General features: G+C 37.8%; 2 protein-coding genes across 2 annotated transcripts; one reads left to right on the top strand and one right to left on the bottom strand.

Annotated features, from left to right (window-relative positions):
- Positions 1–1,674: 1,674 nt before the first annotated feature.
- LOC140146848 (caspase-8-like) lies at positions 1,675–22,854 on the bottom strand. The gene is given in 10 exon segments (XM_072168735.1): positions 1,675–5,716; positions 5,719–5,761; positions 5,764–6,128; positions 7,683–7,838; positions 9,572–9,661; positions 10,283–10,447; positions 10,939–11,139; positions 13,211–13,428; positions 15,669–16,109; positions 22,722–22,854. Coding segments are annotated over 9 exon segments (1,902 nt in total). The 5' UTR covers positions 16,085–16,109; positions 22,722–22,854; the 3' UTR covers positions 1,675–5,468.
- LOC140144902 (uncharacterized protein B0403.1-like) lies at positions 20,425–20,859 on the top strand. Its single transcript, XM_072166704.1, has one exon. It carries the CDS (start codon positions 20,425–20,427, stop codon positions 20,857–20,859), a length of 435 nt encoding a protein of 144 aa, XP_072022805.1.
- Positions 22,855–27,732: the final 4,878 nt, after the last annotated feature.

Below are 27,732 nucleotides of genomic sequence, written 5' to 3'. Positions count from 1 at the left end.
TACAAACAAATGCATGCCGTAACAGCAGGTTTTTGTGCAAGGATAAAGTAGCTTATATAGTGCATTATGTAAATTGGTGCTTTTTAACATAAAAATGCTGTACAAGATGTCTTTAATATTTTAATAATATGTGACACGATCTGGTCCATGAAAGCCAAAGGCGGCAAATTTGAAATTGAAGTAAAAGGCAAAAATATTTAGGAAAAAACCCAATATAGTACATTTAAGAAAATAGACATCACAAAACATCATAACTGTAGAACCAAGTATGCTAGACCTTTTTTTCAGTATGATAACATAATTTGTAAGGTAATTTTAATATTGTAGTAACTCAATTTTCAAAATGCCCCCTTGAGCCGCCATGGAGGAGATCATGTCACATATACGTCCAAAAATTGCCCCCCCCCCCCCCATGATCTGAGCAGAGTGAGTTTTATGATGCATTTATACACTATTATACTTGGAAAACATTTACAATTTTATGTTTAAAGTCCATTTGAAAATAGAAGCTAGTATTTCCATGTATATACCTCTTTGATGCTATTCCAGTTGAAATCCATACTCCCCCATGGGAGACTTGACCTTAATCTCCCACACAGGAGATGTACATTTCAATTGGAGTCACCCATTCATGTAATTCCATTTGAAATTCACACTCCCTGTGTGGAAGTCTTCCATAGGGGGTGTAAGGATTTCAATTGGAATAGCTCATTTGCCCTGGCCAATACTTTTTCAAACTTCTGAGTGGCTTTTATTGACACTTGCTTAAATTTTTCAATTTAATATTCATTAATTTGCTGATTCAAGTGAGGGTCAAATTTTTTTTTTAATGAATATTTAACCGAATGATTAAATTATCCATCTTTTTAATCAATCCAAAGGAGAGATTTACAATCTTTTAGCCATTGAAGCTGGGGGACAAATCATTTCCGATTGAATATTCATTCAAAAGGATTGGTTTCTATTGCTTTTCAAAGTAAAAGTTTTACTGACTAAATACTTTCCAATTGAAAAACAAAAGGTTAAAAATATTCAATCTTAAAAGTTTGAATCCGCAATCTCATTCCAACCATATGCTATGCATGTCATTTGGCAGTACATTTAGTTAACACTTTATTTGGATACTGGAATCAAATATACAAAAAGAGTAAGAGTCAATAAAAAAAAATCCATTTCAACAGATTTTTCAATCCAAACACAACAGAAAAAGCAACTCCTCACTTAAACCCGTCATATATCTGAACCTGCTCATGTTATGACACTTTGACTTATAAACAGTCATGTACAGCATCTTGTTAGCTCCAATTTGATACTGAATATGCTACCAAAGGGATCACACTTTGAGATTCTTGGCATGGCAAAGCCCACTTGCCCACGATGAGCAACTATCCCAAGTGCCTGGTTTATTCAATTGTTAATTTGAAACGCATGGATTGTTACAATGCTTTACTGCTGTATATGCGAGGAAGATGGGATTGATTCTACATGTACCTATACAGTGGTGAACCGTGGCCGCCCCTACCCCGGGAGGCTGAAGATAATTCAATTTTGCCGCCCCTTCCTCAACAACCCGAAAAGGTTGTCCCAATTTTTTATCAATTTAGAGCTTTTGGTAGCAAATGTGACATCTAATTCAGCCCCGGGTAAAAGCAGGCGGCCAAAAGCGAAGGGCGGCGGAAGAAGAAGGGCGACAAAAACGAAGGAGGCGGCAAAAAGAATTAGTTAATAAAAAAAGGTGGAAAATTCGATAAAGCATAAAAAATTGTGAAAAAATGGTACAACACATCAAAATGTGCTGCTTTTAAGGCGCTTGAAACCCTTTTTTTTTTTTTTTGCTCTTCACTTTTCAAACGACCGAGAAAAAAATTGGGTCAACCTTTTCGCGCTGTGGAGGAAGGCGGCAAAATTGAACTTTCTTCAGCCCTCCGGGGTTGGGGCGGCCACGGTATGCCACTGAAATTAGAGCTAACAAGATGCTGCACACGTTTGTGTCAATCAAATCGTCAAAACAGAAACAGGTTTAGATTTATGTCAGGTTATATAAATGAGGACTTTCTTTTTGTGTTGTGTTTATTTAGATTGAATCCTGTTAGAAGATTGAAATATATCTAGAGAGCAAATGAGCATTCTGTGTATTGGTCAAGAAAAAAAATTTTATCAACAACATGAGCATACCTTTCTTTGGCTCTCATTTATCCTGAGCATTTTAGATTTCATTTGTACAAGGAATTTATATTTTACATAATAATTATATAATATATATATCTATTGTGCAAGGATTTTTTTAATTTTAAAGACTATTCTTCTCATAACCTGCTTGCTCACAGAACTAGTGTTCATTGGGATATCCTAGTTCAAATCTATACACCCCTGTGGAAGACATGGCCTGCATCTTCCATGCAGGAGGTGTACAGAGTCACCTATTCAGGTAATATAACCCCCTGTGAAATTTAATTAACAGTATGCCTTCCATATAGGGGATGTATGGATTTCAACTGGAATAGCCCAATTTTTTTCTGAGATAACCACAGAATTAAAAACAGAGAACCTGGACTCGACCGCCATCTTGATACATTCATGGAGCAAACATTGGGAGTATTCGGTTTCCCTCGGAAAGCGCTTGAGGCAATCGTCATATGCACACGGCATTGCATACTTCAGTGTGTCTTGTGTCTCAAGTTGAGAGTAACGCCATGTTGAATTTTACAGTGACAGATTTTAATTGCACACACTGACCAAATCCCGCATCGGTGTATATACACACACCTAGATGGCCGATTATCTGTATGCTGGCGACGCAACCAGGTAATAGCATCGATTAGAAGCTGCCAATGCCAAATCTAACATGGTATTATACTCTCAAGTTGAGATGAGACACACTATACACAAATTTGAGAGACACACTTGATGCGACCTGCACGCGATACCTAAACGCTTCAATGAGATGAAGGATTGTTTTCGTTCATTTAAACATACTGTCAGGAATGTCCAAATACCCCAATTGACACCCAACCCCCCGGCAGACAGCACTATAATTGTACATGACTGTATAGGGAGTTCAGGTTCTCTGATTATTACATCTCATAAATATTCATGAGCAAATCATGTCACTTTTATCGGTCAATTGGTGTAGAACAAAAACATTACATGATTTACACCGGTGAAATCAGTAAACTATTTCCCCTTGGTACTACCTATTTTACAAACAATTACAATGTACATAGAAAAAGGTTTTTTTAAGACTAAGTAAGGCATGCTTTTTTAATAGAGATATTAAATTATTGTGATATCATACTCATAGCATATTTTGTGGTATACTTTGTACGTATGTTGCATTCATCCTATACTCAGCAGGAATTAAGCTATATCAACAAAATGAAATCAATCTCTTCTGACAAACACAAATCAAATGCATACAATTGAAGACTGAATTAAAAAAACAAGTTTGTGTCTGACGTCAGGACAAAGGCACAACGTGATTGGTTGCGGACCTGCACAGAACAGCATTTTTGGTCTAGCTGACAGGACGTCATGCGCAAACTAGTCTTTTTTAATTCGGTCTTCAATTATATCATTATTATAATTAATTATGTAAGCCCAAAAATAGAATGTCTTAAGCTGCATTCTCAGAAATTGGGCAATTTGATTTTTCACCAAAATATTGGTATAAATATGTTAAAAAGCATTTATTGAAAGCATTGTGTAATTAACACTCTCAATCAGTGACAATATTGAATCATGTAAGTTTCAAAAGTTCAGAGCAAGGCAACTTTTATCAAACTTGTTTTGACCAAGTTTAGTCCGAGGCGGTGGGGGGGGGGGATACATTCCGCATTGGATTTTAAAAGAGTTACGAACCGACCATCAGGAAAATCCCTCGACGACTCTCGTGTGATGTCACATCTACCATCGTGATGTCACAGGTCAACAATACAGAGCCAATTCAAGATCAGTCGGCCTGATGATGCATCATGGATATGACGTGATACCGTAGCCATCATAAATAGTAAGTCCAGTTGAATAGAATTATAATTTAGTACAACTATTTGATCTACCTGGATGATTGATAATATTCATAAATACAACATCTTTTGAGGTTAAAGCATTTCCTTTGAGCTTTGAAGGATGCTAGATTCCTATTATTTTTGGATATAAATGTTGCCATGTATATACAGCACTTTTCACATGTTTCAAATTTTTTATTTCCCTGTCATTAGAATATGTCCGCTGACATACAATGCCCAAGGCATGTTCATGCCTTTGGGTGCACTCACTGGACAATATTCATAACAGCTCCCCATTTCACCTCTGAGTAGAGACAGGCAAGTGTCGTAAAGTGCCTTATCCAAGTGCACAACATGATGGCACCGCTGGGCTCAAATACTACGATTGCAAGGCAGAGCTTGTACCGCTGCACATGTGCTCCTATGGCAGCTAACATTATGGGGGTTCACTTTGGTTCTTAAAGTCCCAGTGATCCCAAAAAGGTTGGCACACTGCAGCTGTCATTTGGTGTATCTCTGTCCCTGCTCTCCCAATCTTTGTCTTTGTCCGAATACTGGCCAACACTCCTGATGGAGTCAGACGGTCATTGACCAATTCAATGTTGAACAAAGCCATGTTGTCAGTAGGTCTATGAGACCCTCCAACATTGAAAGATAGTGAGTGGTTCACATACATAGAATGAATGTTTCACAATTTAAGGCACATATTTAAATTGATTAGTACAATTGTGCCAATTAGTTTTTTTCCATGATTGTCTCTCTGACAGTTATACAGAACAATACAACTTTAATAGATACATATGAACTCCATTTCGTAATGATTACCATTCATTATTAAGGATAACTGTCAAATTTGCATGGTGATATATTAAATGAATGAAAGATTATATGAAAATAATAATAATTGTTAGCAATTAGGCCAGACTCCACTGTGAAATGTTGCTGTGGGGGGATCGCTACACCTCCTCCAGAGCCATCTGATACATTCCCAGCATTTAAAAATGCTGGTACCCATATACACTAGGGTGGAAAGGAGCAATCAAGATAAAGTGTCTTACTCAAGGGCACAACAGAATGGCGTCACTGGGACTCAAGCCCGCAACCTACTGATTATGAATCGGAGCCAGTTCCGCTTGGCAACCATTGCTTGTGGCAGCACCAGTTGGGTGAATTTGGATCTCAAATTCCTACTCATAATTCATGCTTATATTGGAACTCTATTCAATGAGAAGATTTGCAATATCTGATTCACGATCCGTTTTTGGAGCGATTACCGAATAGGGTACAACTCTACTAGTCTTGTTACAAGACTGCCCTACCCAAACCCTAAACCTTAACCCTAAACTCTGCAAACGAGGACTGGACTCAAGTCTAGCAAGTTGTACCCTATTCGGTAATTGTCCCCCGTTTTCTAATACGAGATGAACTGTGACATGCCTGAACTTACACTACAATCAATGTAACTTACAAATACTGTACAATTTCCTCTCGATGGAAGTACACTTTCTTACGGAGACTCATGACTGGGGCTGGCACCTGCCCCATAATCTCTCCATTATTTTTGTTTGCCTTTGCCCGGCTCAGCTTCTGATTCACGATTGTCAGGATCGACATAATATCGTCCTCTCTATAATTGTCATTCAATGCATCAACCAATGCCGGTATGTACCAAGAACCCGTCGTTCTGCTTCGACACGACACGTAACCGGGACCGTTGCATATCCCAACAGGAAATCCGCTTCATTCGAATAGTTTCTTGCAAACCAAAACCAATCCCATGATCCTTTGTTGGTCTTGGACAATCTTTTTCAATGTCATGAAGACCCTGTTCGTCTCTGCCCTGACAGGCTTGCAGGAAGAACATTTTGGGTTTACCTGCCAAATGTGGGCACTTCTCAGCGGTGAAGACACTGATGATCTCGCGGATTTTAATGTATTTGCTGTTGCTTCCGGCTAGCTGGCCCATTTTGCCATGTGTAAGTATACAACATAAGAATGCTTCGTGGTGTTTCAGATCTGGTGAGTTGATCACTTGGTTGAACTGTTTGTACATTTCTTCCGTTGGTATGTTGTCGCGTTTGATGATTTGAAAGTTGAACTTGGTAAAACAGTTCAAAAGTTTCTCTGTAAAGAATTCAAAATTAAAATGGAAACAGTAGAAAATGAAAGCCATACACATTTGCAGAAAGTATTGTACCGTATTCATTCCAATAAGCGCCCATGCCCCAATAGGCGCCCACCTAGGGTATTTTCAATTTGATAATGGATACCATTAATGTTGAAGTGACAGAGAGACATCGATACAGTGAAATAGCTGGATAATGGCTACAATCCTGTGTAAACTTGCAATACATTTTCTGCATCAGAAAAGCTATTAAAACATCTCAGAGCCCTTTATAACATATGTAAAATTGCCTCTAATAAACGCCCCTTATAGTTAGGTGAAAAAGTTCAATTTGGTGACCACTCTCTGGCTAGTAAGGTTTGACGATTGATTCGACTTCAATGGACCATTTAGAAAAAAGATAGCCACCATGTCCCTCGCGAAAATCCCGGCATTTTTCGCTAGAGGCCAAAATCCAAAATGGCAGCCGCCACCATTTTGAAAATTTAAGTTTGAACCAGAGCACCTATAATCATGCACAAAGACACTTTTTCGGATATGTCGAGTACAAGGATTCCGATTCTGACATTAGTTTGACATTACAGAATCATTTTCACCCAGAAATCCAAGATGGTGGCCGGCACCATCTAGAAAAATTTAGTTTTGAACAAGAGGACCTAAAATCGTGTACAAAGACCCTTTTTGGGATAAGTGGAACCACAAGGATTTCAAATTTGACATTACTTTGACATTACGAACTCATATTTACCCAGAAATCCAAGATGGTGGCACTTGCCCATCTTGAAAAAATAAGTTTTGAACCAGATTACCTAAAATTGTGTACAAAGACACTTTTTCCGGTAAGTCGACCCCAAGAAATCCGAATCAATTTGATGTTACAAAATAATTTTTGCCCAGAAATCCAAGATGGCCCCATTTGGAAGAGCGTAAATGTGATTTTTGAATGAGAGCAGAAGCATAGTGTGTCATTTCCACCTTATCTGGGGCTCATGTCTCTTATATGGGGTTTAAACTGCCTTATCTTGGGTTTACATCCCTTATCTAGGGATAAGGCGCCTTATCTGTGGTTTAGACAGCCTTATCCTGGGTTTACGTTCAAAATTTTTCTCGATATCAAACACATTTTATGGCAAATGATTAAAAATTGATATTTTTGAAATTTAACAGTCCTCAAAGTAAATTGTATAAATCTAATGATATGTACTTAAAGTGTATGTAGCTGGCTGGGATTAAGCCTTCCATCATATGAACATTTTGACCATTTGCATTGAAGATATAGATTTCTTTAAAACAAAACACCAAACAAATGTATGTCTTTTAAGGGCATTCCTCATATTATGAATGCTATTTGATATGTCTGATGTGTGCTTTCAGGTCCCACAAAAATACTGTGCAAACGTTGCTATCCGATCGCTTAAGAGTGTTTGAAATGTTTGTGCATGCAGCTCTTAGCACACGTTTTGACACAATGCATTACACACACAAACATGGTGGAGTTGGCCGTCTTTGATTCTGCCTTATTGCTTTTTAAAAATAGCAAACTCTGTACTTACCAACATCTTTTTCTGATCCCACTCTGTCTTTAAGTTTCTTGGTGCCTTCTGCAGCAGAAAACTTGTCATTGTTGATAATTAAACAGAAACCTGTTGGCTTTGTGGTCATTCTGTAGCATCTTTCCAGACTCCGCTGAATTGGTACAACTTCTTGCTCTGTTAAATAAGAAACATATGATATACAATTAATGAGCTTGTACGTTCCCCTACAAATTTGATGGCTGCTTTATAAAATGTGACCCGGCAGCACAAACGAGCCGTAAATTCCCTAAATTGTATTCTAAGTTATGGTGTAAAATGTGTACGAAGGTCGTATTCATCGGTCACTTAAGCTGGCGCGACATCTGTCTTATTTGGATAGTCACAACACCAATCAATAATCCTATTATTGAAGTGGGTAATAAGCTTCTACCTTAGATGGCTATAGAACTTTTAATAGCTCTGGTCTTTGTTTGCTTTTGCTAAATCCTTTTCAAGTGGTGGGTTATTTGTATAGGTATGCATAACCAACAATTAACAATGAGAGAACCTTCTTAAACCTCGTTGACTTGGGGATGATTTGAAATGACCGCCAATTATGACTGTTTGATATTTATTGCCAGCAATGTGGAAAAAGAGACACACATAGAAACGAAAAAAACTATAATTTTGTTGAAGGAGCAAAGTTTAACTAACCATAACTCCGCTTCTGGATATCGTTTGAAGTCAAATGATATACCATTTTTAAGTTTATGATGTTTATTTTTTAAACACGAAATAAAACAAAATTGACCTGGGGAGGAATTTACGGCTCATTCGCCGTGGACGGTCACAAATTAGATAAAGGGGTTACAGTTATTAGGGTTAGGGGTACGGTTAGGGGTAGGGTTAGTAACCCCTAACCCTAACATATTGTGATACATTTACCAGATGAAATATCTCCTTGCTAACAAATGTTTGGGGTTACAGCCTGCTATGTTAAAAGTCACTACATGTATGTTGAAAGTCCACTGATGTAGAATATGAAAAATATGAGGTTTGCTATATTGAAGGTCTGCTATATGTTACAAATAGGGTAGTGTTCGCTGGGTCAAACACAAATAAAGTTTGCTATGTCAAATGTCCACTATGTCTAATATGAATTAAGGTTTGCTGTGACGAATCTAACCTAATCCTGACCCTAAACCTATAGCTAACCTTATTTCATATTTGACATAGTGAACCTTAATTGTTTATATTCAACACATATAAGGAACCTTATTTCATATTTGACATAGCAAACATTATTTTTAAACTTGATAAAGTGGACCATCACAGCAGACCTTCGACACAGTAAACCTTATTTTATATTTGACATAGCTCATCTTTTTTTCGACATAGCAAACCTTATTTCATTTTCGAAAATAGCGAACACTCCAGTATAGGCAAAGGGGGGCAGCTGCACCCCCCTGTAAAAACTCTTTAAATTGAATTCCATCCTCAAACAGTATACAAAACTTGACTGATATGAGGGGCATGATTTTGAGACCACCGCGGGCCTATAATTTTAACAATGCCCCAAATAAAAAGCAGTCAATATTTGTTTTATATACCACATTCTTGTCATCCGTTTGGTTGAAAGCATTGATTTTGGGAAGAGAAAATAGTTTCAATGCGAACGGCACAGATTACAATCTGTGATTATCTGCGTAATTATAGCGCTCGAAAACATTCAACGTGTGCGTAATATCATTTTACACTGGAAACGCAGACGCAGAACTATGCCTGGGGAAGAGTTACTTTTGCGGGCACAGTCAAAACTATGCCCGTGCTTTTAACCAATCAGATGGCGGGAATCTTTAGACGAGGTATAATACAAAATATCAATGGCTCAAATTACTGTGATCGTTAAATACAAATTCAACCATTACCTATGATCTGTGCTGTACCCGATATATTACTACATGTATCCGGTCTTGATTGATGCATACCATGCGACACCACAGGTAAATTCTCACCACCTTGGGGGAAAAAAAAGCACATTGTAATGAGTTCATATGCAAAATGAGTTAAACAAAGGCTGCCTTGTGGTGTAAAATCAAGGAGCATTAACGCCAATCTAAAAAGACTGTTCAATTGAGTGATAAAATTTTGTGCAAGTCGATCTGAGTACTGTCAAGTAACGGCTGTCAACTGCAGGTGGCAGCCCCATATTTTGTCTGCAATTAATAATTCATCTATTTATCACCAAATCTGCAATTCTGGATGAACTTCATGCATTTCCTGCACCACCTGCGATACGATTGTCTGATTAAATGTGGATCAAATGCACAGTTTCAGTCAAATGAGAGTCCAGATAAACATGATAAAGTGCAATAGTGGAATTTAGCTTGATAGAAAAAGTTGGAAAGACAACACGGAAATCCAATATAGTATGTTTTATCAGCATTATGGAAATTTCGCATAACCTCACAGTGGCAGCCCCATTTTCTCCTTCAAATCCAGTATGTCAGCCAGTAGTAATACACAGGGCACACAGTGTGCCGTCTTCTCACTGCCCACCTGTGTACTGCATAGGTATAGGAGTCCCTAAAAAAGTCCCCAAAATGTTAAATGTGGGTGAGTCAGGCCAGATACCTTACCTGTATGTACGAGTTGTGAGTGCTCATCCACCGTCATTGACACAACGCTATTGGTTGAATCAAATGTACTTTGTTGTCTATTTACACCGGCATCAAACTTCTTGCCACCAACAGCCAAAATGTCACTTTGCAGACGCTGCTTCTCAGATGCAACTGTTAGATTTTCTACAGAAGGAAAAGAAATCAAGCGAATAAGATATTTGGCTAAGACTTGTTACACAAGGGGAAGAAAGAACAACACAGTACACTATAGAACAATCTTTACTACAGATATCCGTACAATGAATTTGTGAGATACGTGTCCTATAGGGCCACTGGGGTTGTAATTTCTATCTATCCATGAGAGGCAATACAAATTGGATGATTGACTGACACCGTCTGGTGTCGGTGGCTCAAAATAGCCAACAGCGCCCCCACATGAAGACGTCCAAGAGAATACTGGATGAAAGCTTCCTCTCGGTAAGCAATTTCAAGTTTGTGAGAAAAGTTAAACACAAACTGGATGATGTCTTAGTTTCTGACAGTATACAAATTTGAGCAGTATAAACATTGGAGCAAGTGGGGTATGAAGCTATGGATCAAGAAGTGGTAAACAACTAGCAAAACACCTCCATATATGGTAACGAATATGAAAAAAGATAAAATTATATACATACCATCATGATTCTGGTGCTCATCCCTTTGTTTTGTCTCATCCTTGTCACTCACACTAAGATCTCCCATTGTTTTCTCAATGCCCGTTACATCATCTGATGAAGATGCTTGATGAGATGGTCCATGGGGTGTGGCTGGTAGAGAGAAGTAATCTGGTGGTATCAGTTGACTGCTTGGTACTGATGGTTGCTGACTAGTGCTTGCTGAAAAATAGAGCAAATAGGGATGTAAGAAGCTGTTGAAAAGGTGCAAGCACTCCCAAGCCGAATCTTGCTTGGGGCTAGCCAAAACCTGGGTCGTGGCAAATGCTGGCCTGGGATGATCTATTCAGTAGTCTATGCCAAGGGTATATTATGAGTACTTTATTTGATCTATTATACGTCCTGGGGCCAGTTGCACTTTTGAAAAGGGGCGGGTGTTTATTAGAAGTGAATTATTAATTAAAATACTTGCGAAATATGACTTCCGGAATTTGCGAAATATGACTTCCGGTTTGAAAATACAACATAGTGGCGCCTGTAAAGGGACCACAAATTATCGGAAAATACCACGGAAGTATTGTTGTGGCGATATATTTTATATCCTTTGCCCTTCTATTTTTTTCATTTATTATTTAACTAAAATTATAGTGTCATTCATCCCGAGTGAGAAATCACTCTCCCATGACCACAATGATCTTTTTGTTAACCGAGTTCTTGTGGCGCACACAAGCTATGATTTAGGCGTAGCTTGTAGCATCCACTCAGAGAGACAACACCTCTCTCTGAAATCTCTGTGTGCATCCAGATTTGGAAACAACCTGTTAGTCTAGGGCGAGTATAAGTCTCGCTATAAAAACTTTGATAATGGAGTTTGTTATACTCCCAGTTCATCTGTTAGTTTTATTATAAAGTTACAGACGTAGTGAAGAACATACTGTGGTAAGCAATTAAAGTACTTAATTATCAGTAAACTGAGGTTTTAATTGTCTTGTTGTTTGGGTGATAATTGATCCGTGCTTGGCCGAGTCTGAAAGCCTAAGACCCTGGTCGAACCTCTAGTTCTCTGTGGAGCTTTTTATTAGCGTCCATACCAATGCCTAGTCTTCGATGTAATTAAGAGCCGGTGAACAGAACTATCAATCTGAGGGGCTCGTCAAGACGAGCTGGCCAAGACGCTTCTACCAAGCTGTGATAGATCCTGATACCAACCTTGCCACCTAAAATATTTAGTGAGTCCTTTTCCCCCAAAGTTCTTTATTAGAGTATTTATCCAGTTGAATATATGAATATTTATATAATATTGAATGGCTTTGAGTGTGATACAAGAATATTTTTCTACCGAGTGCAATATATTCTTGTATCACAAATTCAATATTATTATTATTATTTATATCAGGCTTTTGCTATGGGATATTATGAAAATTTAAACTTACCTAGCCACCGGGTTTAGCCATGTAAGCTTACCTTTTGACCTTCTTGTTTTCTGCTCTTTACTCTCAAAAGACAATTTTGGAATAATATATAGGTTTATTTGTAGATGTTGATTATATTTCATAAGGTTATCATCATTGCCGCGAATTAAGTTTGTGATTTCACTTGCTTATACAGTACAAAATCTGTGAGGTGTTACGCTGTCTGTATTGTTGTGCTGTTGTATCATGACGTGTGTCGGTAACGTGTGATGCGTCTGTGAACAATACAATGTATTTAAAATATGTTGCATTGCATCCGGGTATTTTGCAAATATTGTACAATATACAGTTTTATTGTATCGCTCAAAAGCCTGATATAAATAATAATATATTGTACTTTAATGTGGTGATGAATTGGATGGAAATGTAAGTTAGAATAGGATTGTCCATGCAACTTTGCAATCATGACATGCCAGTCTCTTTTTTTTGTAAATTGCCATCTCGCTTCCAATCACATATTTCCTTATTGAGTTTAATATTGTTAATATCAGGAAATGAATATTGTTAATATCAAGAAATCACCTCTTATTCAATGTTACAATGCTTTTTGTATGTGGGTTAGGCAAAAAGTACACAAACTGGTCCTATGACGCTATCGGTGCCCTGATGACTCTTTCTATCATACATGTACACTAAATTAAATTGTATCAAGCATAATAATAATTGATATTTGCATATAGTGTTATTGTTTTTCATTTACTTCAAATACAAAAGCACTACGCAATGTTCAGGGTAAAAGAAAGAGTCATCGGTATATATTGGGACACCGATAGTGCTATAAGACCAATCAGGATGTTGTGCCTTAGGTTTCAAACACATACCTATATACTTTTCAACTTTTCTAATGTTCATCTTGTTGGACAAGATATCTACCAGCTCTCTCATATTATCCCTGGACATCATCCCAGCATTTTCCATCGCTATCATGAACTGTATGGGATTGGTAATATGTTCAGCAGAGTACGGCAGACAAGCTAGAGCCTTCAGGTCCATAAGTTCTGATGAGGTGGTATTGTTTGCAATGTCCAATAGCAGTTTCCTGGTAAAGCAAAGGAAAAAACACAACTGAATAATTACCACTATAATTAAAGACAAAATTAAAAAGACTAGTTTGCGTCTGACATCACTGTTAAATTCCCTACCACCCTTGATTGGTTAAAAGCGTGTAAACGGAAGGTCGATTCATCTGGCGCCAATCTGGAAAAAGGAATCACAGAAAATGGCGAAAAATGTCACACTTTTCAAAGGCAAATAAGCAACTTTTCTAGGCATTATTAGACATGATGCCTTCAGGAAAAAAGTTTCCTACCATGACTACATAACATTTGAGACAGTTGCATATTGAAGATGTAAAATTAACCATAACATGCCCTGTTTTACCATCGTGTTCAGCAACTCATCATCACGATTCACGACATTTGTAAACAAACCATGCCCGAATTTGATTGACAGATGATGTCAGACGCAAAATACAAACCTTATGAAATACAAGACCTTAATCTTCTACACAGGGGTGCAGATTTCAAATGGAGTCACCCATTCAGATAACCCCATTTGAAATTCACATTCCCTGTGTGGAAGATGAAGGGAACATTTTCCATAGGGGTGACTATATTTCAACTGGAATAACACAATTTAGAGCTGGACGGTGCATGACTAACTTTTATTCATATAAAGCAATCTGAAAAATGTACTTCAAATCACTGAAAAATACCATGCTAGATACCAATGTGCTGACAGTATTCTCAAATGTATATATACGAGGGGGTATCAAAAAGTTTTTGAAATCGTCCAGAAGTGAAAGAGCTAAAATCAATGAAATTTTGTCAGTGCAATCACTGGTCCTTATGTACACTATGGTTCAAAAATGGTCTCATAAGTATGTTTGCTTTTTTTACAGGTGGCGCACGATGCCAATAACCTGCTGCCCCAGTTACTGTGTATAAACTGCAAGATTGAAAAAATTGAGGCAAGCAGCGTTATTAAGATCCTGCTTATGAAGGGTTGCAGTGCCTAGAAAATCGATGATGAAATGAAAGTTATCTTCGGTGGTGATTGTAATATCGGGTATGTCACTCTTGCTTTTTGGAAAAGGAATTTTTATTTCATCACAGATTTTCTGGGAACTTTAACCCTTAAAATGAAACTTTATCATGCTACATGCCTCAATTTTGCTGGTTATGCGGTTACATAGGCAGGTACTGTAAATCATAAGTAAACATACTTATGAGACCATTTTTGCACCATAGTGTACATAAGGACCAGTGATTGCACTGACAAAATTTCATTGATATATATAGCTCTTTCATCTCTGTGCGATTTCAAAAACTTTTTGATACCCCCTCGTAAATATTCTTTCCTTGTAATTTCATTTTGGTGATCAGGAATTTACAATGTATGTACATGTATGTAATAACAAAATATTTCATTTGAAAGTTTACAACTTTAACAAAATCAATATTCATTTCAAAAATTGAGCGTGCCCGATGGGGTAGGGTCATCAAGACTGTTTGGGCTATGGACAGGCGATATGTCGGCACCTGGAAACAATGCAAAATTGAAGCATAATCTGAAACTATATGTGATGCAGCACATCAAAAGGGAGGACCTTGTAGCAAAGTGCTTTTCAAGATTAAAACAGGAAAAAATAACGAAAATAATAAGAATTTGGGATTCTTTTTCACTTATAAAATATGAATGACTTGATCAACTTTAGCAATTATAAGGTGTCATTTTAAAGCTTCCAAAAAAAGTTCCAAAATGCTTTCAAAGCAGAAATTATACAAAACTCAAAATTGACTTCACCTGCAAAGTTCGACGTTTTGATGTACTGCATCACATATGTGACACTGACACGATCAAGGGAATTTATGAGTTGGATGTCGCTAATATTGATTTTGAGATATTGGCAAAGAAAGTGTTTAATTTCTTTTGTTTTATATTGTTTCAGCGATTGATAAATTGATTTCAGTTTCTTTTATGTGTAAAACTCATTCCCCTTGATCATGTCACATACATGTGAAACAATCTGGGCCATGGAGGCCTTTAGGAGACATTTTTGAAAATTGAGTTAACTACTATGTACCTCAGCAGTGAAGGCTCATTATACTGAAAATACTTTAGGTCTAACATACTTAGTTTTAAAGGTCTGAAGTTTTGTGATGTCTATTTTCTTATAAATATTTTTTTTTTACTATGGTTTTTTGCCTTTGTCTCAATTTCAAATATGCTGCCTTTTTGCCTCCATGGACCAGATCGTATCACATATAATTACTTTACCTGTATGGTGTAATACTATGTATCTGGTTGGATGTAGTGGGCCATATCTCTCCAGCTTTCTTCAACAAATCTCGTCTCTGTATCGATTCCAACAATTCAAAGAGCAGAGACACATCATCAACACTCAACAAATCAGCTTTCTCCAGAGCAGTAAACAATTCTGTACCACGCTTGAAATCCTGCAACTCCTTCCATGCCAAAGTGTCGTCAAAGTCTCTACACAGGAAGCAGAGCTTCTCAACATCTTGGGACCCTAGACCATCGTCGATCTTCTTGAGGTTCTTGCGGAAAGCTGTAGCACTTTGACGTTGTGGATAGTAGGCTCCATTATAAGATGCATGGCTGTGTGGTTGTATGTGATAGCCTGGGCTAGGATGATACCCAATTGAATCCGTCCCCAGATGATGAGTTGCCATAGTGTTCTGTCTATCTTTTTATCATCTGAAATAAAAGAATATTAGACAAATGATAAGCTCCATTGTAAGATGCATGGCTATGCGGCTGTACATGTATGTGATAGCCTCATTTGGATACCCAATTGATATCTTGTTATCATCTGAAATAAAAGAATATTAGACAAATGATAAGCTCCATTATAAGATGCATGGCTATGCGGCTGTACATGTATGTGATAGCCTCGTTTGGATACCCAATTGGTATATCTTGTTATCATCTGAAATAAAGAACAAATGGTAGGTCACATTACGTACAGACCTATAAGTAAAATACCATATTAAATAAAAATGCTTCACATACAGAGCTATAACTTATACTACTACCATATTACACAATGTTACTCGAAATATTGGCATGTAGAATTCACAAAAAAGTTAAAACTTTCAAGTTGTCTTCTTCATAAAAAATAAGTTTGATTGAGGCTAAATCTAAAACCATTATTGTATAGCTCTGTATGTGAAACACTTTTGTCCATTTTTGTGTCTAGAACAGTACATGTGATGTGAATGACGAAAAGGTAGGCCTATTTTACGTGATTTATTCAACAGTTTTGAGGTACCAAAGTAACATTATACTTAGCCCCCACTTCATTTTGAAGTACCGGGGTACATGTATGGGCTTGAAAAAGTTTCTTAAGGGAACGGGAATGAGCGTTTCGACAGCATTTTTTGTGGGACATGAGAGCACATCAGACGGTTCAGACCTATCGAATTGCATTCTGAATACGAATCTGAATGTCTTTCTGATATCAAATAATTTTCATTTTATGATATAATTCACAACATAATACAAATTTTATGACAAATTATTAAAATTTGATATTTTTAACATTTTGGAGATATAACAGTCCTCGATAGTCTTAAAGTGTATGTAGCTGGGAGGAAAAGCCAACGATCAATTGAAAATTTTGACCTTTCACTCCCATTGTGGCCTGTAGACCATCCGCGATAATCAACTTTTTAAAAGCACCCTAAACAAGGAGTTAACCCTTGGCTAAAACAATACCCTAAACAGGTGTTTTCGCACCCTAAACAGGGATTTTATTCCTTGCATCAAATTTCATACCCTAAATTTCATTTCCGCGTATTAGCAATTGCAATTTTGCTACCCATTTTACCCACGAAAAAACTACCCCTTTTATGTGTCTTCATTATTGCGGATGGTATACAGGCCACAATGGGAGTGACCCTCCCCCCCCCCCCGGACTAAATTAAAGCCCTTAAGTAACGAAAGCCAATTAAAAGTGAAAACCATTTTGTCATAGCACTTTCCATAGCAAAGTTACATCTTGTCAAAGATTGACTTTCGTCAAAAACATTCAGCCCAAATTTTTAAAATGCATCAAATAAAAAAAAAAAAAGCATAGTCTCATGATAGAGCAGCTTTTCTATTTGGAACTGCTATCAAAATCCCTCTAAAATTCCATGTGTGATTATCTCATCACAAAAATAAATCATACATTTGGGTCAAGTGAAGTACAGACAACGTAGGTTTCGTTGAAAAATCTTTTATTTTTTGGATATTGTGTTTGGGTCAATTTGGCTGACTAGCAAATGTGTTAACTAGGCCTGTTTTGCCTTTCATACCTACACAGTACTTCGCGACACATAATTATCCCGAGCTATTGTGTGAAACTGCTCCTCGGAAGATGTAGGCCTATCATAAGAACTCAGTCTCACTCTGGTCTTCAAATGATAGTCATATAAATAAATGTCCAAAAGATAAATTACTAACTATCATTGAAGACTGTGTTCCGCAGTCTAGTGGACCCGACTGAGTCTGACCTGATTTCGACGTCTTCGTTCGGACATTAATATTAAATTTAAAATTAAATACGGGTATACAAGTTTATTTTGTTTTAATTTTGAAGTAAAAAAATATTAGCGATATAATAGCCGTCCATAATCTTGTTCATTTCCTCATTGGAATATTCATATCATATGCATGCATATTATGGCATAGTAGGTATGCTAGGTGAATTAAAATTTGCCATCAAACTGCATCATTTTACATATCAAATTAAAGCCCTTGAGTAAAGAAAGCCAAAACTGAAAACATTTTTGTCATAGCACTTTCTGTAACAAAAATTGACTTTCATCAAAAAGATTCTGCTAGCAAAATTCCCCAAAACGACATTGAGGGGTGTTTCTAGATCTTAGTCGCATGGCGATAGCAGCTTTTTTTAATGTAACTGCTATCAAATTCCCTCTAAAATTCCATGTGCGACTTGATTATCAACATAAAAAATCATATATTGGGGTCAAGTGAAGTATAGAAAACATATTTATGTAGGTTTCCTTCACCGACCTATTCTCGAAAAAAATTCAAATTTCTATGTACGCATAGTGTTTGGGCCCCGGTCTCGGTGAAGGAAACCTACATAAATATGTTTTCTATACTTCACTTGACCCAAATATATGATTTGTTATGGTGATAATCAAGTCGCACATGGAATTATAGAGGGATTTTGATAGCAGTTCCATTAAAAAAAGCTGCTATCGCCATGAGACTAAGATCTAGAAACACCCCTAAATGCCGTTTTGGGGAATTTTGCTAGCTGAATCTTTTTGATGAAAGTCAGCCTTTGACAAGATGTAACTTTGCTACGGAAAGTGCTATGAAAAAAAAGGTTTTCAGTTTTGGCTTTGTTTACTCAAGGGCTTTAATTTGATATATAAAATGATGCAGTTTGATGGCAAATTTGAATTCACCTACATGACCTAGCATACAGGCTACCTTCGACCCTGGACCTGATTTTCACCAATGAAGACTTTATGATTGAGAACCTTTGTGAGAAAGCGCCAATTGGAAAGAGTGACCATGTGGGTCTTATGTGGACCTATGTTTGCAGCTCAAGCATATCCACCAGAGAGGAAGCACAACAAAGGAAACTACGAAGCAATGAAGCAAGTGTTCAACGACATGAACTGGCAACATGAATTGGAGGACAAAGGTTAACGTTGTGAGGAAGCTTGGCAGACATTAAAAGGTGTTTACAACAAAGCAGTCCACGACCATGTTCCGTTCAAGAAGGTTAAGAAGAAACACAAACCACGTTGGTTGTGTTCCAGAGTTAAGAAAGCAATCAAGACAAAGTACAAACTGTATATGAGATACAGGAAATCAGACAATTACAGAGACTATGAAGATATGAAGCAGAACAATAAAACAAGAAAGATCGTAAGAGAAGCACAGGCAAACTATGAGAAAAGATTGATGAAGGAGTTCAAGACTAAATCTAAAGCATTCTACAACTACGTAAGGGAGAAGCAAAAAGTTAAAGTAGGAGTGTCACAGTTGGAATGAGAGACAGATACAGAGGCAGCAGAAGAACTTAGCAAGTTCTTCAAATTAGTATACACGAAAGAGCCAGATGGACCTGTTCCAGAACTACCAAGGAGGACAGAAGAAACAGTAGAAGACATTATTTTCACGCGAGAAGATGTGCAAAAGAAGCTTGACAAACTGAGTGCAGATAAATGTCCTGGACCAGATCAAATTCATCCCAGAGTGCTCAAAGAGTGCAGCAAGGAATTGTCACTACCACTTTCAATAATATTCAAGAAGTCCTTAGATACAGGGATACTGCCAGAAGATTGGAAGACAGCAAGAGTTACCCCCATATTCAAGAAGGGAGCCAAGACCAAGGCTGGGAACTACAGACCAGTAAGCTTGACCTGCATTCCATGTAAAGTCATGGAATCAATCATGAAGGACAAAATGGCTCATCATGTTAAAGAACAAAATCTGATGTCCAGCAGTCAACATGGCTTCACAAAGGGGAAATCTTGCCTGACCAACTTGCTGGAAACTTTGGAGGAAGTTACAGATATCCTTGACCAAGGAGAAGGTGTAGACATTATATTCCTAGACTACCAGAAGGCGTTTGACTCGGTACCACATAAAAGGCTGCTAAGCAAGTTGCAGGCATACGGCTTTGAGGGGAAAGTGCTCAAGTGGATAGAAGGATTTCTGACAGAGAGAACACAGACAGTCTCAGTACGTAATGGTAACTCATCACAAGCAGATGTCGAGAGTGGTGTTCCGCAAGGATCGGTGATGGGGCCGCTCCTGTTTATCCTCTATATAAACAACTTGCCCCAGCATGTTGAGTCCAGCATCCAGCTATTCGTGGATGATACAAAGATGTTCACCTCTGTCAGCTCACCAGAAGAGGCAGTTAAATTACAGACAGATGTAGACAAGTTACAGAAGTGGTCAGAAACGTGGTTACTCAAATTTAATGCCAGCAAATGCAGAGTAATGCATGGGAAGCAACAATCCAAGGATTGATTACAAAATGGGAAACCAAAGCTTGGAAGTTATTGATCAAGAAAAAGACCTGGGGGTCTACATTACGAGTGACTGCAAATCAAGCTTGCAGTGCGCCAAGGCATCACAGAAGGCAATGAACAGTCTAAGGGTCATCAGGAGAACGTTTAAGTATATTGACAAGGAAAGCTTCGCCACACTCTACAAAACATATATTAGACCCCACTTGGAGTATTACATACAAGCTTGGAGCCCAACGCTGAAGAAAGACATCATAACCTTGGAGAAAGTGCAGAGACGCGCCACAAAACTAGTGCCAGAGCTAAGGAACCTGAGCTACGATGAGAGACTGGAGGAGCTGAATCTATATAGTCTGGAGCAGAGAAGAATCCGTGGAGATCTAATTGAGACATTCAAAATCCTCACAGGTCTAGAAAATACAGACAAGGATAGATTCTTTTAGACTGCCTAACTGGCCTGTATCTCGTTTCGGCCAAAGTACGTCTGTAATACATACCTGTTTTTAATGACTTTGCAACAATGTTTCTATTGTCAGCAATAACAGCTTGCATTCACACTTTTGAGTTTATATTGTGAATTTTCGTACACATCATAAATAAGTGAAATCAGAATATCCTGAAAGGAATTTAGGTAACAAATTCAACGACACTGACCTCGCAACAGCTAATGTTTTCATGTAAACATGGCGTCATTAGACATTTTAGCCTACGTTTCAGATCCTACTATCGGATCGTTGAAACAACGAAACCTCAATCCCGCCTCATTCACGAATTCACTCACCTTCTATACACCACCAGTTGAAATAAAACTCGAAACATCCCGTGTTATTCCTCAAAACTACATGCACCTTCATTAATAAAAATTGAAATCCTAGTAGAAATCTGTTATCGAAAATTGTTTGATATAAAACGTCACCAAAAGTAATTTTTCTGAAGAGTAGATACCGGCGTGTCAAAATGGCGGCATGAGTCGCATCCCCCAGCTTTGTATCGTGTACCCAGGTCACGCTATGTCTACGTGATTTAACAGTCAAGGTCAGAGAACAGCGCAACCTGTCAGCTGTCATGACGTAATATAATGGCTCCGCCCAATGAACGGCGCTGTCAATCATCCTTATTGCCTTTGTCGAACAGACTTTTACGCAGGTAAGAGCTCACGCTGTCCTCACTTTTAGGATCGACGAAGCGCCAGGCCGACACAATCTGGTTGTGTAGGAGACTATCATCGTGATGCCCACGTTGGAACCATTGGATTACGGAAGAAATATTCATACCAGGACTGAAGCAAATGTGGCCATTTCTATGTTTGTACCGGGCAAGTACCGGACATTTTTCAACACGGAGCTAGCGGAAAATACTGCAAATTCGCCCAAGGTAAGCAAAGGGTTGGGGATCGATTTTAACTTTGACTAAACTGTTTCGGAGTTAAGGCACGCTAAAAGTAGACCATTTCGGGGCTGTATTTGGTGTACATGTGACGTTTTGAAAAGAGTAAAAAACGACCACTTATTCGCTATTGCTGAAGTATACCCGCCGAATCATGTACCAATACACAAGGTATTGGTACATGAGATCAGGTATAAGATTCTTTCAAGATGTAGAGGAGATCAACACAAGAGGGCACAGCATGAAAATATGATCACTCAAGTGTAGACAGGACTTTTTCTCCCAACTGTAAATGGATGGAACAATCTCCCACAGCAAGTCATAAGTGCAGAAAATGTGAACTCCTTCAAAAATGCACTTGATAGTCATTGGGAGAGATATGGGGTTATAAAGGCACTTTAGCCTATCCACCTCCCATTAAACCGTAAACTTTGTAAGTCTTGTAAGTGTAAGTGTAAATAGCCATCATGTTTACAATGTTTATCTACTATAAGGAACTTATACGATGTCCTCATTCACAAACTGATACTATTTACTATTATACTATACAAGTTGAAGTTTACGTGGACGTGGTGAACTAATGTTTACGTTTATCAATATTATATAGGCCTATAATAATCATGTTATAATTATGGTCATCATGATCATCATTGGCATGTTGGATCATTAGACCTGCCTGCATGTCTTCGGTCCTATCCTTCAACATACTGACATTTACTGGCCCGTTCGGTATCCGAGAATGTCATAATGTTAAATAAAGATACCGAGTTACAGTTACTGGAACTAGTTGGATCATCACACATCCATGACATCAGGCTAGGCTCAGCGTTTCATGTAAATCTCAAACCCCGGGTCTCAAACTTTGCCTGGACTCTGCATTTGTTACAATAAACTTATGGATAATTAAATCAATACAAACCACTGCTTGCTATGATATCCAGCTACATGGTATTTCAAAATTACTGTAAACTTGGTATTTTAATAGTTTCATTACTCTGCAATATCCGTGGGAATTTCCGCATTCACGTCATAATGACCCAATCAATTTGACCCATGGACCTGTCATAGGTTTTCGCCAGTTTCCTATTACTATTACTTCACATTCAGTAACTGCAACTCTGTTGGTGAACGAAGTCAATAACAACGCAAGGGACCTGACATACTAATTGAAACAAGAGTTCCCTTAAAAGGGAATACGTGGTTCATGGAGTATGGTTTGGCAGGCGCGGCGGCTCTCTTCTTCTCATCAGCCTAATTTTCAAAATGACTTGACTAAATAGCCTACTTGTGACTTGGACAAAAAGACTTGTGTCCTGAAAAATTATGAGCCCGCTAAGAGCATTTTATTTAATGTGTGCCAAAAATCGCTCATTTATGAGGGCAACATTTTTGTCGAGTCGACAGGGGGAAGCAATTTTTGGCAAGTCAAGAGGGGGGGGGGGGGCAAGCGATTTTTGGCACACATTCATGGGGCGCCTTTTTAATAAAACGCTCTAAAAATGCTTAAATATGCACATTTTCCTGCTCGCTGCGCTCGCAACATAAAATGGGGGTAACTTTGGACACTTCTCAGAGTTTTTAAACCACTGCTTCCAAACAAAACCAATAGGATTTCTAATAATCTCTTTTTTTATGACATTAGGGTTCCTTCTACACTTTGAAGTTGAAAAAGATTTGTAATAACAGTTTGTGAGGGTGCTCTACCACGGGGGTTAAAAATAGCCTGACCAACGCGAACGTTACCTCGCATTTGGGGCAACTGGTCAGAGTACTAGGCCTACAAAAAAAAGAAGAAAAAAAAATCACAAAAATTGATCTTCGCTGTAGGCCTATATGGGTAAGTTGTTTTTTGTGACATTTGACCCTTGCAAAATCCCCAAAAAACGGGGATTTTTTGGCCCACTTTTTTTTCGTGCAACGTAAAAAAAAAAAATTCTTGGGCCAATTTTTTTTATTAATTTTTAAAAACTAGGCCTAGATGAAAATATCTAGGACCCGTTTTCTTTTCATTTTTTTGAATTCCTACCAACTTCGAGAAATTTGCACCAAAAATGCTGAATTTTCAAAAAATTCATAAAAAAGCCAAATTTTCGCCCAAATTTCAAATATTTTTGGTGAAGTTGGTCAAAATTTAAAAAAATGAAAAAACTGCTCCTAGATATTTTTATCTAGTTTTTAAAAATTTTAAAAAAAACGTTTTGGGGGATTTGGGGCCAAAATGAGCATTTTGGCCCAAATTTGACCTTACAGATGAACTTATCAAGTCTTTGCCATTCTACATGTGTACTTTTATATACTTTAGATCAATAATTTAGCAGTTAATTCCAGGGTTCAGACCAACCTTAAGATAAGAAGTAAGGTTTCATGGATTTTCGACACTTCATAAAAAAAATACCGGGGTAAGACAGGTAATGTACGGTAGGTGGCCTACTCAAAATTTATACCAGTAATTACGCCTATCTTATCCTAAAATGCATGTTAATACTAGGACTATGATCACTGAGAGTTCAAAATACAAAATAATGTGCATATGGGCCCCGGGTGGTGAATTCTCAAAATGGTCTGCCAAAATTCGCTTCCCCCTTTGACGTGCCCAAAAACCTTTGCCCCCCTTTTTTTTTTTTTTTTTTGACGTGCTATAAAAATTTGCCCTCCCTACACATGCAAGATTTTGGGGAACCCGAATTTAAAACCTTTAATTGTCATTACATTATTAATTTATATAATGCGAGCGCACTGAGCGAGCAGGAAATTTTGCATAACCCCGGGGATTTTAACGTGTTAACGTTCGATCAGATACACCTTAGTAATACAGGGTGTCTCGGAAAAAATACCGGACAAATGAATTTGGACGTAAGTTGAGAAATAGACATTAGAATCCAAACATCTAAACATCAGCGTGTAGCACATCTTATTCTGCATCCAATTATGTTAATTTTACTGGAATCGGTTGACTGATTGAGAAGAAATGAGCGTCAATGCACTTCATTGTAAGTTTGAAAGAAAGATCATTCAACACAATGCGCACTAGTGGTTAACTGTCAATGGGCTTTATATTCTGTTCTGTGAAATCCTTTTCGTTCTTTTTAAACAAGCTGTTTCTTGCAAAACATTTAATTAGGTTTTGTTCAAATTTGAAAACCTGCACGATATTGAACATGAAAGCTTGCATGTAAGACGATGCTCGGTATTTGTCTATTTTCGTTAATGGTGATTAAATGCTGCATAAAGAATTATTGCATAAAGAATTCCAGCTGGCTGAAAAATTTCTCACACACACATTAATATTGTTTTTGGAATATCCAAGAAATTGTAATGCAAAGTTTAAAAGGGCATTTCGTGATCGACAACATCGTCCCCCACTTTTCTCCAAAAAAGTTGAGATTTTTATATCACTGGAAACCTCTGGCTACATGTTTATGTACAAAATATACTTCTTGCAGATTAATTCGTTTAGCAAAGATATCGTGAAATTTGAATTTCGTTCTGGTGTACCAGAACGAAATTACAACACATTGTCTATGGAGCAGTGTAATACACATAATCATGCATAACTCGCAAACGCAAAATTGGAATCAACTGAAATTTTGGGATTAAGCATTTTTTGTGGATACCTACTGAGGATGCTAGGATCACGAAATCCTCCTTTCTTTTGAAATCTTTTAAAACTTCAACATTAATGTTGCATGGTGTCAAAAATCACACGTAAAGCTGTAAGCACTTGATCATTGTCATTCTTGGCTCAAGTGTTCTTTAGAAAGTTCAAAATACCATAGGCCTATTTGCAGTTTTGCACAAACTAAAGAATTAAAGTTGGAAAGCTTCCAATTGCAAAAATCAAAGTGTTCTCGGATAAACTGTTATTCATCTTCAGTGAAAGCATGAATAAGGGAACAAACCAAAAGATCGATGACGTCCTATAAATGAAACTAGTTTCGTTTAAGTGGGGGGAGGGGTAAAAATACTCGATATGTCCACGCCTAGTTTGGTCCTGTTGTCTTTAGCGTAAAGTAGAGCCCACTTTGATGATGTGTCCCTTATATGAGTCTTTTGCTGTGTAGTCAAAGGTCCTTCTGAAATGAAGAAAAATATTCGCAATGTTCATTAAGTCCTTCCGTGCGGAAATATACTCCGACCCTTATGGGACCATGTGTCAGAAAATCATGAAGGCGCTAAATCTGACAATAGCAACAATCGCGCAAAGTAGCACAAGTTCATGTGAAAGCGTGATTCTTGTCATAAGAGCACAGAAATAAGCGCAAAGTAGCACAAGTTAATGTGAAAGCGTGATTCTTATAACGCAAAGTAGCACAAGTTAATGTGAAAGCGTGATTCTTGTCATAAGAGCACAGAATAAACAGAACGGCAATTCACGCGATTTTGCGTTTTTGTACATCACCTTCCGTACGGTACCTCAAGCTTGTGCTATAGAGGGATGAAATATAATCAGAACAATACTAAACGGAATAGTGAATCTAGAAAGAAATAAAATCATTAAAAAGTTTCCGCCAGATATGCCAGAGTTGTTCTCAAAACGATCTTGATAATTATTAAAACTGTCAACGTGCTTATATCTAAAACAAAATGGGTAATGGTGAATGCAATGGACGAGGACGCAAGGATCGATACAAGAGGATACCTTGAATACGAACAACTATAAAGAAAAAGAGCAAGGAATATCAACTAACTTGACACGGCCGGAAACAAGTCTCGAAAACGGGGACCACTTAAAATCACCCCATAAAGCTACAGACAAATTTTTACAGGGTCCCCGTTTTCCAACATTGGGTCCCCTTTTCACAGATTGACTCAGTGTAATCTGTAAAACGGGGGACCCAAAAACGGGGACCCCTAAAATGTCCACATGAAGCTACTGACATATTTCTATAGGGGGACCCGTTTTTTAACTTTGGTGTCCCCGTTTTACAGATTGACCTAAGGTAATCTGTAAAACGAGGACCCCTATTTTTGTCTCTCTATTTTAGGACAAATCTCGCCGATATATTCACCATGGCGTCATGATTAGATCAAGTTTAATTTCTGAAAGAAGTAAGGACTTATCTGTCCAACATACAAAAAGTTGGGGTCCCAGTTTTATGGATTGACCCAGGGTAACCTGTAAAACGGGGACCCAAAAACGGGGACTCCTAAAAATCACCCAATAAAGCTACGGACAAATTTCTAGGGGCCAATTTTTTTCTCTCTATTTTAGGACTGATGAGTGTCTAAATCTCGCCAATGTATTAATTCCCCATCACCCCATGGTGTCATGATTAGATCAATTTTAATTTCTGAAAGTAGTAAGAACTCTTTATATATTTGTCCAACATACAAAACTTTGTGGTCCCCGTTTTAGGGTCCCCGTTTTACAGATTGACCCAGGATAATCTGTAAAACGGGGACCCCTTACAATCTCTTCATAATGTTACAAACCGACATCGACGATATGCCTCATCAGTTACTTGGTATTTAAACATCTCAAAAAAGTAACTAACCCCACTTAAATAATGGCCATTATTCAAAAAGGGCTATTGTATTAAAAATCTGTAAAATGTGTCAACTATTTGTTGGATAATCAGGCGTTTGTCCTCCAGCACCATCCGGTGAATGGCGTCCACTTGATCTGCTGTTGTTGAAGATCTTGGGTTTCCGGACCTTGGATCATCTTCCAAATTCTCCCTCCCTCGCTTGAATTCAGCAGCCCATTTCTTTATGGTGAAATAGCTAGGAAAGGTATCACAAAGTATGCTGACCATGCATGGATGGACTACTTGAGTAAATTTGGAAATGCTGCTATGCCTTCTAGGTGAGGCTTAGAACTTTTTGATACCCCCTCTTATATATGAAAATTGAACTTCTGAAAAAGATATTTTTGAATTTTGAATTTACATTAGGGGTAGGTTAAACAGCCTTTTAAAAAGGGTGATGTT

Source organism: Amphiura filiformis, chromosome 2, assembly GCF_039555335.1.
Source record: "Amphiura filiformis chromosome 2, Afil_fr2py, whole genome shotgun sequence".
Classification (NCBI taxonomy): Eukaryota; Metazoa; Echinodermata; class Ophiuroidea; order Amphilepidida; family Amphiuridae; genus Amphiura; species Amphiura filiformis.
This window is presented reverse-complemented; position numbering and strand designations above follow the sequence as displayed.

What these genes read in the sequence shown, in the direction of transcription:
- LOC140144902 (XM_072166704.1), top strand. Translation starts at nt 20,425, where the DNA reads ATGGGAAACCAAAGCTTGGAAGTTATTGATCAAGAAAAAGACCTGGGG.